The sequence below is a fragment of the Neovison vison genome, chromosome 4 (assembly GCF_020171115.1).
Source record: "Neovison vison isolate M4711 chromosome 4, ASM_NN_V1, whole genome shotgun sequence".
Classification (NCBI taxonomy): Eukaryota; Metazoa; Chordata; class Mammalia; order Carnivora; family Mustelidae; genus Neogale; species Neogale vison.
Genome location: NC_058094.1, coordinates 38,935,894 through 38,949,550, shown reverse-complemented (window position 1 = coordinate 38,949,550; position 13,657 = coordinate 38,935,894). Strand labels below are relative to the sequence as shown.

At 43.8% G+C, this 13,657-nt stretch overlaps 1 protein-coding gene across 4 annotated transcripts in view; it reads left to right on the top strand.

Annotated features, from left to right (window-relative positions):
• Positions 1–13,657, top strand: part of MATN2 (matrilin 2) — a 128,194-nt gene that overhangs the window by 69,416 nt on the left and 45,121 nt on the right. For all 4 annotated transcript variants that reach the window (XM_044245235.1, XM_044245234.1, XM_044245233.1 and 1 more), the window contains exon 5: positions 8,222–8,344. In XM_044245235.1, the coding sequence (XP_044101170.1) occupies positions 8,222–8,344 (123 nt within the window). The remainder of the gene's footprint in view (positions 1–8,221; positions 8,345–13,657) is intronic.

The following is a 13,657-nucleotide window of genomic DNA, read 5'->3' as shown; positions in this document are numbered from 1 at the left end:
CAACCTAGGTTCTCCTTCTGCTTTAACTGAGTTCCCTCTACTTTTCTGCTGTACTTGTTCTTCTGGTATTTACCAACTGTCTTGTCTTTGGGGATAACTCTAGTCCAGTTTGCATCTTAATCTGCCTAAGCAGATTGTAAACTCTTGGGGAGAGGCCAAAGAGTGACATTTTCATCTTTCACAGAGTAGACTTGTGTGTTTCAGTACATCGACAGAGGCTGAGTGATTGATCACAATCTCAAGCCGTCATATATTTTAAAAAGCCTTGTTCCTTCAATGGCTTTTGCAGTTCCAAAGTCAGCTTTTGCATATTAAAGAAATTGTCAGAATAAATGTGTATAAAGTCAAACTCTGAAAGGCGTTCCTCTTCAGGTTCACTTCCTGGAAGTAATCTCTGCTAAAAGCTTGGCTTCTCCTTTCTGCCTTTCTTCTAAGATGTCTTGTGTGTAGTATTTGCTTGTCATGACTATCCAGGGTTTAACACAATGCCCGTTGTATAGTCATTGCTCAGTAAGTGGTTGTGGAACAAATGAATGGCATTAAGGTATTTCTTAACCCCCAAATTCAGTTTTATCTAAATAAAGATGCAGGGTGATAAAAACCTAATGCACATTTATTGAATGTTACAAAGTCATAATTGGTGTATAGTTGCAACAACTCTATGGGGTAGGTACTATTGTTACCACATTTTATAAGTCTCTTAATCTGTCTCTGTTTTAGTGACTTCATCTGTAAATTGAGGATAACAATAATTTATACCTCAAATCTTTTGTACCTCAAAGGAATGTTGTGCAGGTTCAATGAGTGGATATATGTAAAACATTTGTTAAAATTTTACTGTCGTTATATTGTTTGATACAGGGGCAACTGATAAACATTAGCTGAATTTGAATTTCTGTATCCTCTTTATTTAAATATTTTACTTATTTATAGAGCGAGTGAGAGAAAGAGAGAATGAGTGTGAGGGAGGGGAGGTGTGCAGAGAGGGAGGGAGAGGGAGAGAGAGAATCTTTTTTTTAAAGACTTTATTTATTTATTAAAAAGATTTTTATTTATTTATTTAACAGAGATCCCAAGTAGGCAATGAGGCAGGCAGAGAGAGAGAGAGAGGAGGAAGCAGGCTTTTGCTAAGCAGAGAGCCCGATGTGGGGCTTAATCCCAGGACCCTGGGATCATCACCAGAGCCAAAGGCAGAGGCTTTAACCCACTGAGCCAAACAGGTGCTCTGGGAAAGAGAGAATCTTAAACAGACTCTGTGTTGACATGAGCCCAAGGCAGGGATTGAACTCACGACCCAGAGATCATGATCTGAGATGAAAGCAAGAGTCAGATGTTTAACCGACTGAGGCACCCAGGTACCCCTGAATTTCTATAACCTTTATGAACTTTTGTCTTCTTTTGAATGCTTCCATTTAACAGCATGTCAGATGTATCCTACGTTTACAGAATCAAATTGAGGCACGTACTCAGAACAACGGTGGCACATAGCCATGGGGCTTTAGCGGGGCATTACTGCTACCTTCAGAGCTTTCCCCCTGGATTCTGCTCTACCAATCACTTTCATTGAGGAGGGGATGATTGGTAGTTGAGTTGGGGACAAGGGATGGGACGATCCATTTTTATATGGAAACGTCAGCTTTTTAGACCATCAGCTAACCACCCATGTTTGATGTGTGACCTCCCCCAATTCCAACCTGTTAAGTATTGGATTTCTCTCCATACTGGTTTGCTAGGATCATAACAAAGCCACAGAGTGAGTGGCTTTAACATTTTCTCACCATTCTGGGAGCCAGGACTCCAAGGTCAAGGTGTCACCAGGGTTGGTTTCTTTTAAGGTCTTTCTCCATGACTCAAAGAAGGTCGGTCCCTCCTGCCTCTGCGTGTGGTCTTTCTTCTGGGTACACACTTATCTGGTGCCTCTTTGAGTGTCCAGATATCCTCTTCTTATAAGGACCCCCGTCAGACTGGAGTAGGGTTCACCCAAATGGCCTCATCCTCATTGAATCACTTCTTTAAAGGTCCTACCTCCAACTATAGTTATATCCTGACTGGGTTTAGGACTTAAACATCTGTATTTAGTGTGGGGAAGACTATTCAGCCCAGAATGCTTCCCTGTTGTTCCAAAATCAATAAGAAACTCTCCGAGTTTCAGACTCCTGCATATAGAAACCCAGCTGGGCCCTCAACGGAGAGGTTTTAGGACCCTGACTCTACGTGGGTATCTCCTGTATACTCAGCAAGTCAAATGCGTCTACCATTTCTCCAACGATGAATTTGGTTTTTCTTACTCTGTCGTCAACAAACTTTAAAACCCAAATGTTCCTCTTTGAAATATCCTATTTCTACTGATGCCATCCCCTTGCAGACTGATGCCTCCTGAGAAATCTTTGGAATGTGACCGGGTTGTAAACTGGAGACCCTCCATCTTGGGCTCCATTACCTTGCACCAAAGTATCATTTATCCTTGGACACAGAGTCTGAACGTAGGGAGACCACTTCTAACCCTGTGATTTTAACCCTTTGTGATCTGGAGAGCCAGATTCCCTACAATCAGGGAATGACACATCCTGCAGGTAAAGGAGAGTGTATGGATATGTCAGGCAAAACAACTGAGAAAGGATTTTTTTGAAGGAGATGAAGACTTGGAACAAGTAGCATCTCTGAGTTACACACATGGAGCACCTCCATATATCTGCCCCTGAACTTGGCCTCTCTTTTTACAAGTACAGTTTTGCAACGAAGGAAATTAGGCCAAGAAACCAAAGCATGTGACAAAGGGTGTCAGAGTTGAATGGACTGGAACTCTCTTGGTCTTAAAAAGCTTTGAGGTTCACATTCTTGAAGTGGGCTCCTCCACATCTGATGTTGTAATGGCCTCTTCTGCTGTCCCCCAGCAGCCTGGCAGAAAGCCAGTGAGTGGTTCTCAAGCCAAGGCGGGGATTGGACACTGTGGGGTATTACAGGCCAGGGTCTTGAAGCCCAGGAATGCTTGACTCCCGCCTTGCCAACCTCCCCTCCCCCCTTCAGTTCCCTAGATTGCTGAGTGCACAAAAACCAAAACCAGCAAGAGAATCAAAGTCCAGGAGAAGCCATGAGCTTGAGCCTGTGGTTGGCCGATTGGTGGAAAGTGTCTTTCAAAGAGTGGAATCATAAAAAACCCACATATCCAAACCTATCCTAACCTTTTTGTTTTTATTGAAAACACATAAATGTCCTTTTAATAAAAATTACCTTTAATTACACTTTTAAAAAGTACTAATTTGAAGTCCATTTCTAAAATCTATGATTAAAATTTTTTTTCTTACATAAATCATGTCCGTAATGTACTGTCCACGATTTTCAACTTTGGTTTCCTTAAATTGGAGCAAGAATTGGAAGACTTCTGTAAACTAGTCTAAGGGCAGAATCCTTGTAAATTTTCATGAAAATTTCTCAATCTTTTACATGCTTTATCCATGCCTGCTTCCACGCAATTTTGGTTAGCAAATTGCTTTAATTAGTTCTTTCCAAAGCTTTCAATTTAGTTGTTTTTTTAAAAAGCTCAATTTGTTTTAATGCCTCTGTTTAATTGGTTTTTATAGTATTTATAATTATTTACAATAACATATATAAATGGCATATATAGGTTTGGGAACAAAACCAATTTTGGCTCTTTTTGGCAGCGGTTCTTAAATTTTAACATGCATGAGAATCATCTGGAGGGCTTGTTAAAACACAGATTCTTGGGTCCTATACCCAGTTTCTGATTCACTGAGTCTGTAGTGGGATCTGAGAATTTGCATGACTGACACGGTCTCAAATGATGATTTTTGCAGCTGGTTCACAACCACGTTTGAGAACCAGAACTTTACAAGCATGCAGTCAGTCAGTAAGGAAAGTACACAGGTGTTCTGGAGCACAGTTGTTCCACCACAGCTGCTTTATAACCACACAGCTCAGCCACAGCTGTTCAGCAGCACAGGTGTTCCAAAAGCCTGGAGCATTTTGTATGCTCTGGGCATCAGGTCCCATATTCCCAGAGGGAATGAAAAGCATTGATTGATCAGGCACTGGGTAAGTGGAGGTCAGTTGAAAGAGCTTCTTCTGTACAACTCTGTTAACCACCTGATCCAACACTGAATGTTCTAGAGCATTCTGGAAAAATGCAAGTTTGGAGTATAGGGCCTAGATTTTAGGCCTAAGCAAAACCTCCAATTTGTCCTCACTCTAATAAGGGCCAGCATACTCTGGTGTCTCTCTCAGGGACAGAGCTGGCTGGGCTCAGAAATTATACCGCATGGCGTGTAAGAGGAAGTTTCAGGAGAGAGGGAGAATTTGAGTTTCTGACTTTAGATATAGATAGCATTCCATTCATCATTGTGGTATTGTCACCGTCCTGGAACCTGGAAATCAGAGGAGCAGCTCTTCTCTTCGGTGGGGACACTAAAAAGTGGCCTGAGGTGGGTCAAGCTGACAAGCAGGTGCCCCTTGTCAGTGGTTGGGAGATTTTTAAGAAGGCAGATGAGGCCCAGCATGGGAGGTCAGAGGTGGGAGATGCCCACTGCCAACGCGGGTCAGTGTGGGCCACAGCATGGCGCGCTCCTGTGACCTGCAGACTGGGACCCATGCCAGGGCTTGGTCTCAGGGTCCTCTGTTTCCGTGACTATTTGTGCAATGTTACAATGGTTCTTAAATAATGAGACATTAACTTTTAGAAGAATCTGGTGCTAGATCACTATTTATGGTATGACTCAACTCCAGCAACTGGCTTAGGTCCCATGACAGACACGCAGATCCTGCAACTATGTGAATGTCCTGTTCCCACAATGACTTGTGTATTAAACCCTCAAATATTAGGTGCTGTTAGAACTCTTTAGGGAGGCAAAGTCACAAAAATGATATTTTAGACAGAAACTTAACAAACGAAGCCTGGAAGTAAAAGGATAAGCACAACACAGCCTTTAAAAGTCTGTAGGTTTTTCCTTTGCATATTTTGATTGCTATGTTAAGTATGCCATTATCCTCCCAGGGAGAGGTTTTGGTTTGCAAATCACACGTGTAGTAATTGTGGATCCTATTTCCTTTTTATTATTTCTAAGTTTTTGACACTGGAATGTCCTAAAATATTATAGAGGGAAATGCTTTTTTAAATATACATAATTTCATTACAAAAGTTTTTTTAAAAAAACAAAATGCAACATTCTAAAAAACCAAAAATTTACTATTTGGGAAATGCTTTTTTAGAATTTATTTATTTACTTATTTATTTGGAAAACGGGGGAGGGGCCAAGGGAGAGAGAGAGAGAGAAACTTAAGCAAACTCTGTACTGAGTGCAGGCAAGAGCTGGACTTGGGGCTTCATCTGATGACCCTGGGAACACAACCTGAGCCAAACCAAGAATCAGATGCTTACCCAGCTGAGCCACCCAGGCCCCACAGGAAATATTTTTATTTATTTATTTTTTTAAAAGATTTTATTTATTTATTTGTCAGAGAGAGAGAGAGGGAGAGCGAGTGAGCACAGGCAGACGGAATGGGAGGCAGAGGCAGAGGGAGAAGCAGGCTCCCTGCCGAGCAGGGAGCCCGATGCGGGACTCGATCCCAGGACGCTGGGATCATGACCTGAGCTGAAGGCAGCTGCTTAACCAACTGAGCCACCCAGGCATCCCAAGGAAATATTTTTAAAAGGAAAAACAAATCATCCATAATGCTACCATGTAAACACTGCAAGAATTTTTATTTCTGATTTCCAGACTTTAGACATACCTAGAAGCTCTATTTCACCTGGGTGTAATCCTTGTAAATATTCCATTTTTAGATCTACTTTTCTCACCAAATTATATCTGTCTTCCTATTTACAATTATATTAGGATGAGAATATTGATAACTATCTAGTGCCCCAAATGGAACTCCTGATCTTCTCCCACAAAACCCACTGTGCCTCCCCCCATTGGATGACAGCAGCTGCAGCCTCATGCCAGGTCCCCCAAGTCAACCTTCCTCCCTCTCTTTTGCTCCTTCCCACTTCTATTCCAGCAGGACCCCCCACGGTCCCCACCTCAACTTATACCTGGTGTATTGGCTTCCTAGGGCCGCCATCACAACAGACCCCAAACTGGGTGACTGAACTCAACAGAAAGGTATTGCCTCCTAGTTCTGGGCTAGAAGCCTGAAGCCGAGGGGCTGGCAGGGCCGTGCTCCCCCTGGAACTTGGAGGGGAAATCCTCCTTGGTTTTGGCAGTGACTGTTGACCCTTGGCATTCCTCAGCCTGCGGCCATATCACTCCAGCCGCCATCCTCGTGGGGTGTTCCGCCTGTGTGTCCGTGTCTTCCTGTAGCATTCTCCTCTCCCTAGAAGGACACCATCCATATTGGTTAGGGCCCACCCATAGGACCTCATTGCCACTCCATTGTATCAGCAAAGACCCTATTTCCAAAGAAGATCACATTCACAGGTACCAGGGTGAGGACTTCAACCTATCTTTTTGGGAAACATGGTTAGTCCAGAAGACCCAGAACATGCCTCCGCTGTCTCCCCTACCCACCCCTCTCCCATGCCATCCTATCCAGCCTCCATTGTTCCTCACTGGGATGACTGTAGCCTTCTAACTGGTTTTCTACTATCATACTTGCTGTATGTGGTCTGTTCTCCATTCCTGTGTTCAGAACCTTCCAGGGACTCCCTGCTTACTCAGAGTAAAAACCAAAGTCATCACAGTGGGCCTCAGTGCTTCCTGATGCGCTTGTCCTCACCTCCCACCTGTCTCTGCTCCAGCCACATTGAGCGCCCTGCGGGTCCTTCAGTACACCAGGCAGATGCCCACCTCATGACCTTCGTGCTTGCTTCTCCTTTTGCCCCGGTGCTTGTTCCCTCCCAGTTATCTTCTTGGTTCATTCCTCATTCAAGACTCTACCCCGCTGTCTCCTTCTCCTGAGGCCTCTCCGGGCCACTTCTATTAACTTCCACCATCCTTCCCGCCTCCCAGAGGCTCTATTTCTTTCTCCCAGAATACTCTCCACCTCCTACGAGACGATCTGATTTACTTATTTACTTTATTTTTTGACCACTACCTCCATCATCCAAATGTGAGCCCCATGAGGACTGGCATCGGTGTCTGTTTTGTTTTTTTGCTCTATCCTTTGCCCCTAAAACAGGGCCAGGCCCAAGGTAGGTATTCAGTAAACATTTATAGAATTAACAAGAATTAGGACAAAACATCATCTCATAATTTACTAAAGCATTTACCATTATGAAATGTTCATCTTATTTTCCAGATTTTTCTTGTCACCATAAATAATGCTGCTATAAATAGCTTATTTCATATAGTTTATCTCCCCCTTTTCTTAATGATTTCTTTGGGTCACATTTCCACAATGAACATGGCCAAATGTCCTTCCAAAAGGACTTTTGTCAATTTATGATCTTCCATCTTCATGGCCACCACCATGAATAGCTCTGACTCTCTTTCCAGGCTACCTTGCCACTGTTGAGTTTTGTCCTGTCTTTATTTGTGTCTTTAATAGTTGTAAGTATTGGGGGCGCCTGGGTGGCTCAGTGGGTTAAGCCGCTGCCTTCGGCTCAGGTCATGATCTCAGGGTCCTGGGATCGAGTCCCGCGTCGGGCTCTCTGCTCAGCAGGGAGCCTGCTTCCTTCTCTCTCTCTCTGCCTGCCTCTCCATCTACTTGTGATTTCTCTCTGTCAAATAAATAAATAAAATCTTTAAAAAAAAATAGTTGTAAGTATTGTAAGCCTTGTGATGGTTTTGACTTGCATTTCTTTTTTTCGTTTAAGATTTTATTTCTTTATAGAGAGAGAGTGAGAGAGAGAGAGAACAAGAGGGAGGAGGGTCAGAGGGAGAGGAAGACACACTGCTGAGCAGGAATCCCAAAGCCCAACTCTATCCTGGGACTCTGGGATCTTGACCTGAGACCTCACATGCTTAACTGGCTGAGCCACCCAGGTGCCCCTGATGTGCATTTCCTTAACATTTAAATACAGTTGGTCCTGGGTTCTTTAGTCTGTCTTCTGCTATAAACTATCTGTTCTAGATCCCTGATTATTTTTTGGATGTTGGAGGGGAGAAGCCTTGGTTCATCCCTCTTTTCTCCATACTGTTTGGGAGGGGCAAAGATATTAATCTTCCTTTATATGTGGTATAAGTATGCTACTATCTCCATTCCATCCAATTATTTGCTTTCCTGTTTGTGTTTCTACTTCAACTCTGTGTTTGAATATTTACAGCTGTGGACTACTGTGCCTCAGAGAACCACGGGTGCGAACACGAGTGTGTGAATGCGGACGGCTCCTACTTTTGCCGGTGCCCTAAGGGATTTGCTCTTAACCCAGATAGAAAAACCTGCACAAGTAAGTTACATTTAAAAAAAAGTTTGTGTGTCTGTGTTTTGGGGGACTGTTTTTGGACCTCACATTTTATTTATTTACTTACATTCATTTTAATCCCAGTATCATTAACATACAGTGTCATATGAGTTTCAGATGTACAGTACGGTCATTCAGCAACACCACCGGCATTTTTTTGGTGCTTTCGCTATGGGCACTGTGGCATTGGGACCTCTCCCAAGCATATTGTAAGACAAGATTATGTGCTGGGGAGTCTGAGACCTTCTGCCTCTATTCCTCCTTTGTCAGGCCTATCTTCACTTGTCCTGGGACTGTAGCCCACCCTGTCTCGACCTCAGTCCTCAAGGCATTAGACAGAGGTATCTGTCCTTTATTGGAGACCCCCTATGGGAATGTTCTTCCAACATTTGCTGAGTGTGCTGACAACCGGACCGTCTTACTTCATGCTGGCTCAGCCAGGCGGTGCCCATCAGTATTAACAGAGCTTAAGGAATACTTTCACTGAAGCCTTGTGGCTTGTGGGTTCAGCTCTGACTCCACACGAGTACAGGGAAATCGCTGAGCCGAAAGGAGTCGAATGTGGTTGCTTTGGGGTGGGGGAGGGGTGGCCAGAGGGCGGTTTGCCGAGAATTGCTCATGCTTTTGTTAGACATATTTAGTTCTCTTTGATTTTAACTATACATACACAAATCAGAATTAATTTGAGCTCCTGAAATCTGACCATAAAAAATTTATAAACTAAAGATGTTTGGCAAAAGGATTGCAAGAGCGTTCTTTTACACATGAAGGTGTTCAGCGAACTTACGAGCTTGTGTATGGAGTGTCGTCCTGTAGAGGAGTTCACCTGAGAGAAGCTTGGTTTTGTAAAGTATTAGGGCCCAGCATTTTTAAAAAATGAAGTTTGGTCATTTTTAAAAAGATTTTATGTATTTTTTTTTTGAGAGAGAGAATGAGCAGGTGAGAGCACAAGCCCGGGGAACAGCAGAGGGAGAGGTAGAAGCAGGCTTCTGGCTGAGCAGGGAGTCCGATGTGGGGCTCAATCCTAGGGCCCCGGGATCAAGTCCTGAGCCAAAGGCAGACGCTTAACCGACTGAGCTACCCGGTGCCCCTAAAAAATGAAGTTCAACAGCAGATTAGCGTAAGTCATCTCTGAAACATATATCAATGAGAAAATAGGATTTCAATTCATAAAAAGTTCTTGTACCCATAACCTTTCTAAAAGAAATCGATGATGTAAAGCAGGATATACTTGCACAGTATTTTAAAATGATCCCCCACAAAACTCCTGACATATGAACTTGCCCCTTGATCCCTAAATACCAGCAGCTTCCAAACACTGGAGCTGGAGGCCGGGCTAGAGCATGAAATTGCAAGGGACACCTTAAGTCAGAACACACATTTCTAGAGTCCTAACCATGGGCCAACTGCAATGAGCAAGGCAAGGTCCTTCCTGGACGATAGCAAAGCCTTCATTTATTGACCAGGCGAAGAAGGCTGAGACAGGGTAGGGGCCTGGAGGAGGAAAGAAATGCAAAGATATGAGCCAGACAGGCTCAGGCCCACGCCTGGCCCAGGACCTCCACGCAGCTTATTGAAAAAAGAAGAGAATGAAGGCGAAGACTCCTCTGTTCTCGTCTCCCTTCCCTTCTGAACATTCGGAACCATAAGCCAGCAGCCTGGGCTGTGGTCGTGGCAGGGAACGTGGTTGCTGGGCTGGTAGGTCCGTTCTCTTCGCCAGAGAGGAGGCCATGTGGCACCAAGGGGCAGCCTTCAGCCTCAGATTGAATTCTCTTCTTTCACTGGGTGGTCTTGGGCGAGTTATTTGCGCCTCAGTTTCCTCAGCTGATAGGGATGAGAATCCTGCCCGCTTCAGAGTGTTGTCTTGAAAACTAAATGAAATCATCCGCAGAAACCATTGGGCAAATTGTCCAGTGCTGAGCCAGTTCTCTGAAGGGATGATACTGCCTTCAAAGATTTTAAATTGGTATTTATTGAGCATATACCACACGCCTGAGCTAAGTTTAATCGTGCATAAAAAATTCAAGACTGGGCCCCAGGCTTCCACTGGGATGAGACTTGGAGGCAAACACACATCCCATCTTGTCTCCCTCCTGCCTCTGCAGAACTTCGTCCCTGCCTGGGGTCCCTGTACCCAGTTCCCAGTGCCTCACCATCACCCCCACTCTGTGGCTCAGCATGTCTCCTATCCCAGAAGCTCTTGGGATGTGGAGGGTTACAAGCCCCAGGACGATGCAGGCAAGGGGACCCTGGCAGTGGATACTGAAGCACAGGGGCACTGGGAGGAGAGGTCTGGCTGGGAGGCAGGGGACAGACTGGTCCAGTTGGGAGCCTCTCCAATTAGGCACGGAGCCCAGCAGTCCAGCTGCCTCTGAACCCTGGTAGAGTCAGGACCCAGGAATGGGCAGAGAGAAGTGTTAGGCACTTATAGGAGTCTGGGCAGGCAGCATCGGGGACATGTGTCCCCTAGAAAAGGGACCCTCTTCCTCCCATGCTCAGGAGCAGGGTGAGACCCAGACGTGGGGAGGTTACTGGCAAGAGGAAGGGGCCCCCTGGCTTACTTGGAAAGCTGCAAGAGCAGGAAATAAAGTGAAATCCAGCAGGAAGAATTGAGAGCCTTGGGAGCACCCCACATCTGTGAGGGACAAGAGCAAGAGCCGTGAAAGAGGGGCCAGATAAATAGACAGAAACAGGATGGGGGCAGAAATTCAGAATCTAGGCAGCCAACCTGTTAGTAATTAATGAGGCATCACGTCAGCTTCCAGCCAAGTCAGCCTGGCTGCCGCTGTGATGTTGAGAGATCTTCTAAAACATTTTTTCCACTTCTCATAAACTTGCAGAAAATGAAATAAAACAAAAGATACTCAGTCCCTTAAACGTCTCTATTTTTAACCAAGAGTATATCTGAGGGCTTCATCTAATCACTAAGTATGCAATTATTGTCTGGAAATAAGAGAATGTCAATGTGATCTACCAAGCATGATCAATTTATGTTTAAGCCAAAATATACATAATAGAGCTTTACGTTCCTGAATAATTTAAAATACGTAAGTACTCAAAAAAAAGCCCTTTTTATATCAATCCTTTACCTTGAAGCAACCCATCCAAAACGATCTGGAATATTTTGTAGAGGGGAGAAGAGTAGAAACATGCAGGTACCATTAATTTGCAAAATATTGGCAAGACTTTTTTTCATTATAATCAAATACATGTAATAGATTTCCCACTGTGACCATTTTGAAGTGTATAGTTCGGTGGCACTGAGAACATTCACCTTGTTGGACGACCATCTCCACCATCCAGCTCCTGAACTTTCATCTCCCCAAACTAAAACTCATCCTTATTAAGTAACCCTATTCCCTCCCCAGCCCCCAGCCCCTGGCGACCGCCCTTCTACTTTCTGTCCATATGAATATGCTGACTCTGGGTCCCGGTTCAAGTGGAATCATGCAACATTTGTCCTTTGATGACTGGCTTATTTCACTTAGTATCATGTCTCCAAGATTCACTCTTCCATGTCGTAGCCTGTGTTGGAATTTCCTTCTTTTTTAAGGTTGGATAATATTCCGTGATATGTAGACATCACACTTTGTTTATCCATTCGTCTGTCACTGGACACCTGGCTTGCTTCCACTTTTGGACTATAGGGAATAATGCTGCTATGAACGTGAATGTTCCAGTGTCGGTTCAAGCCCTGCTTTCAGATTGCTAGATCATATTATGGCAAGACCTTTTGAGGTCTAATTTGAAACCATTACTACTGAGCCAGGCATGAGAACATTTTCAGATGTTTGGGGTCTTTTCATGGGAAAGATAGAGGGCTTCCATCCACTGGACAGGAATTCATGAGTTAAGGCAATTATAAACATTTGTGATTTACATAATAATACATTGCTATTTGTTATTTTATTATTTACTGACTTTGAGAGCATTATACTCATTGTGTTTTAGTCTCCACTGATAACTTGGTTGACATTTCCATCCTTCTTTTTTCAAAGAGGAATGCTTTGAAAGTACTACATGAATATTTATACTTTTCACTAAAAGTGAAACACGGAGAAAGGGAGTAATTTTATACTGAATCAGCAACATAAAATACAGAGTGTGTAAAATATATCAGTCTTTGGGTTTCCTGGCCAGCTCGTGGTTAAGCTACTATAATAAGCCACTTTTGTGAGACCTGTGTGCATCAGTGACTCTGCATTGGAGGCAGTCTTAAAGTTCAACCTAGTTTTAGCCCAGCCACCTGTCCTACAACATTCCACCATGCCATCGTCCAGCCTGCACTTGAATACTCCTACTGACAAGATACTCACAACACCCCACACAGTGCATTCCACTTTGTGCAGCTCTGACTCTTAGGAAATGATTCCTTAAACTAAGCTGATAACTACTTCCTTGCACTTTGAAACTGACAGAACAAATTAAGCTTCTTGTATTTTCTTGGTCACTAAAACTGAGTCATATCAGAATAACTTTCATTTAGTCAGGCATGGAAAATGTGGTAGGAACTATCTATACTTTCATAGACATTCAGCCAATTTGCTGACGAAAGCCCTGTACCCCATAGACCAGATGGAGAAATGTGTGCCGGATGAAAGAATAATTGGCTGGGTCTTTGACCGTCTGAGTGTCTGGACCCAGAAGATGTTAACTACTGAGCTGAGATCCTCATGGAGGGAGGCTTTTTAAGGAGCTTGGCAAAAAGAAGTCTGAAGAAGGGTGTGAGATCTGTCTTATATCCTTAGTGACCCTGTGTTGGTTCTTAGTGGGCAACGTTTACACATCTAAGAGTAACACTGATTAAGAGTGATCCTGATCACCATTTATGCATTCAATAAATGTTTGTTGAGCACCTACTATGTAATCAGAAACTACTGGAGACAGCATGCTGTGGTAAGTAAAACAGACCAAAATACTGTGCTTATGGAAATTCTATTGGAGCGGAGTCAGATGGGCTCACAAGAAACTGGCGTTTGATCAAAGACTTGAAAGAGGTGAGGGAGAGGAGGAGGGAGAGGAGACTTTTGAAGCAGGGGTAACATAGCACCAGTGCAAAGGCCCTGAGGCAGGCACTGTGAGTTTTTGTAATGTTGAGGGACCGCAAACAACATAGTGAGACATAACAATGTTGTGTTATGGTCCATGGAACATAGAGCCTGTGCTCTCCATAGTCATATCTTTGAATCCCCAAATTCCAGTGATACTGAGGTCATAGTCACTTCCCTATTCTAAAAACCCAAACTGGCTTTGTTTGTTGCCCATATTTTGTGTTTTGGATATAGACGTCAGAAGCTA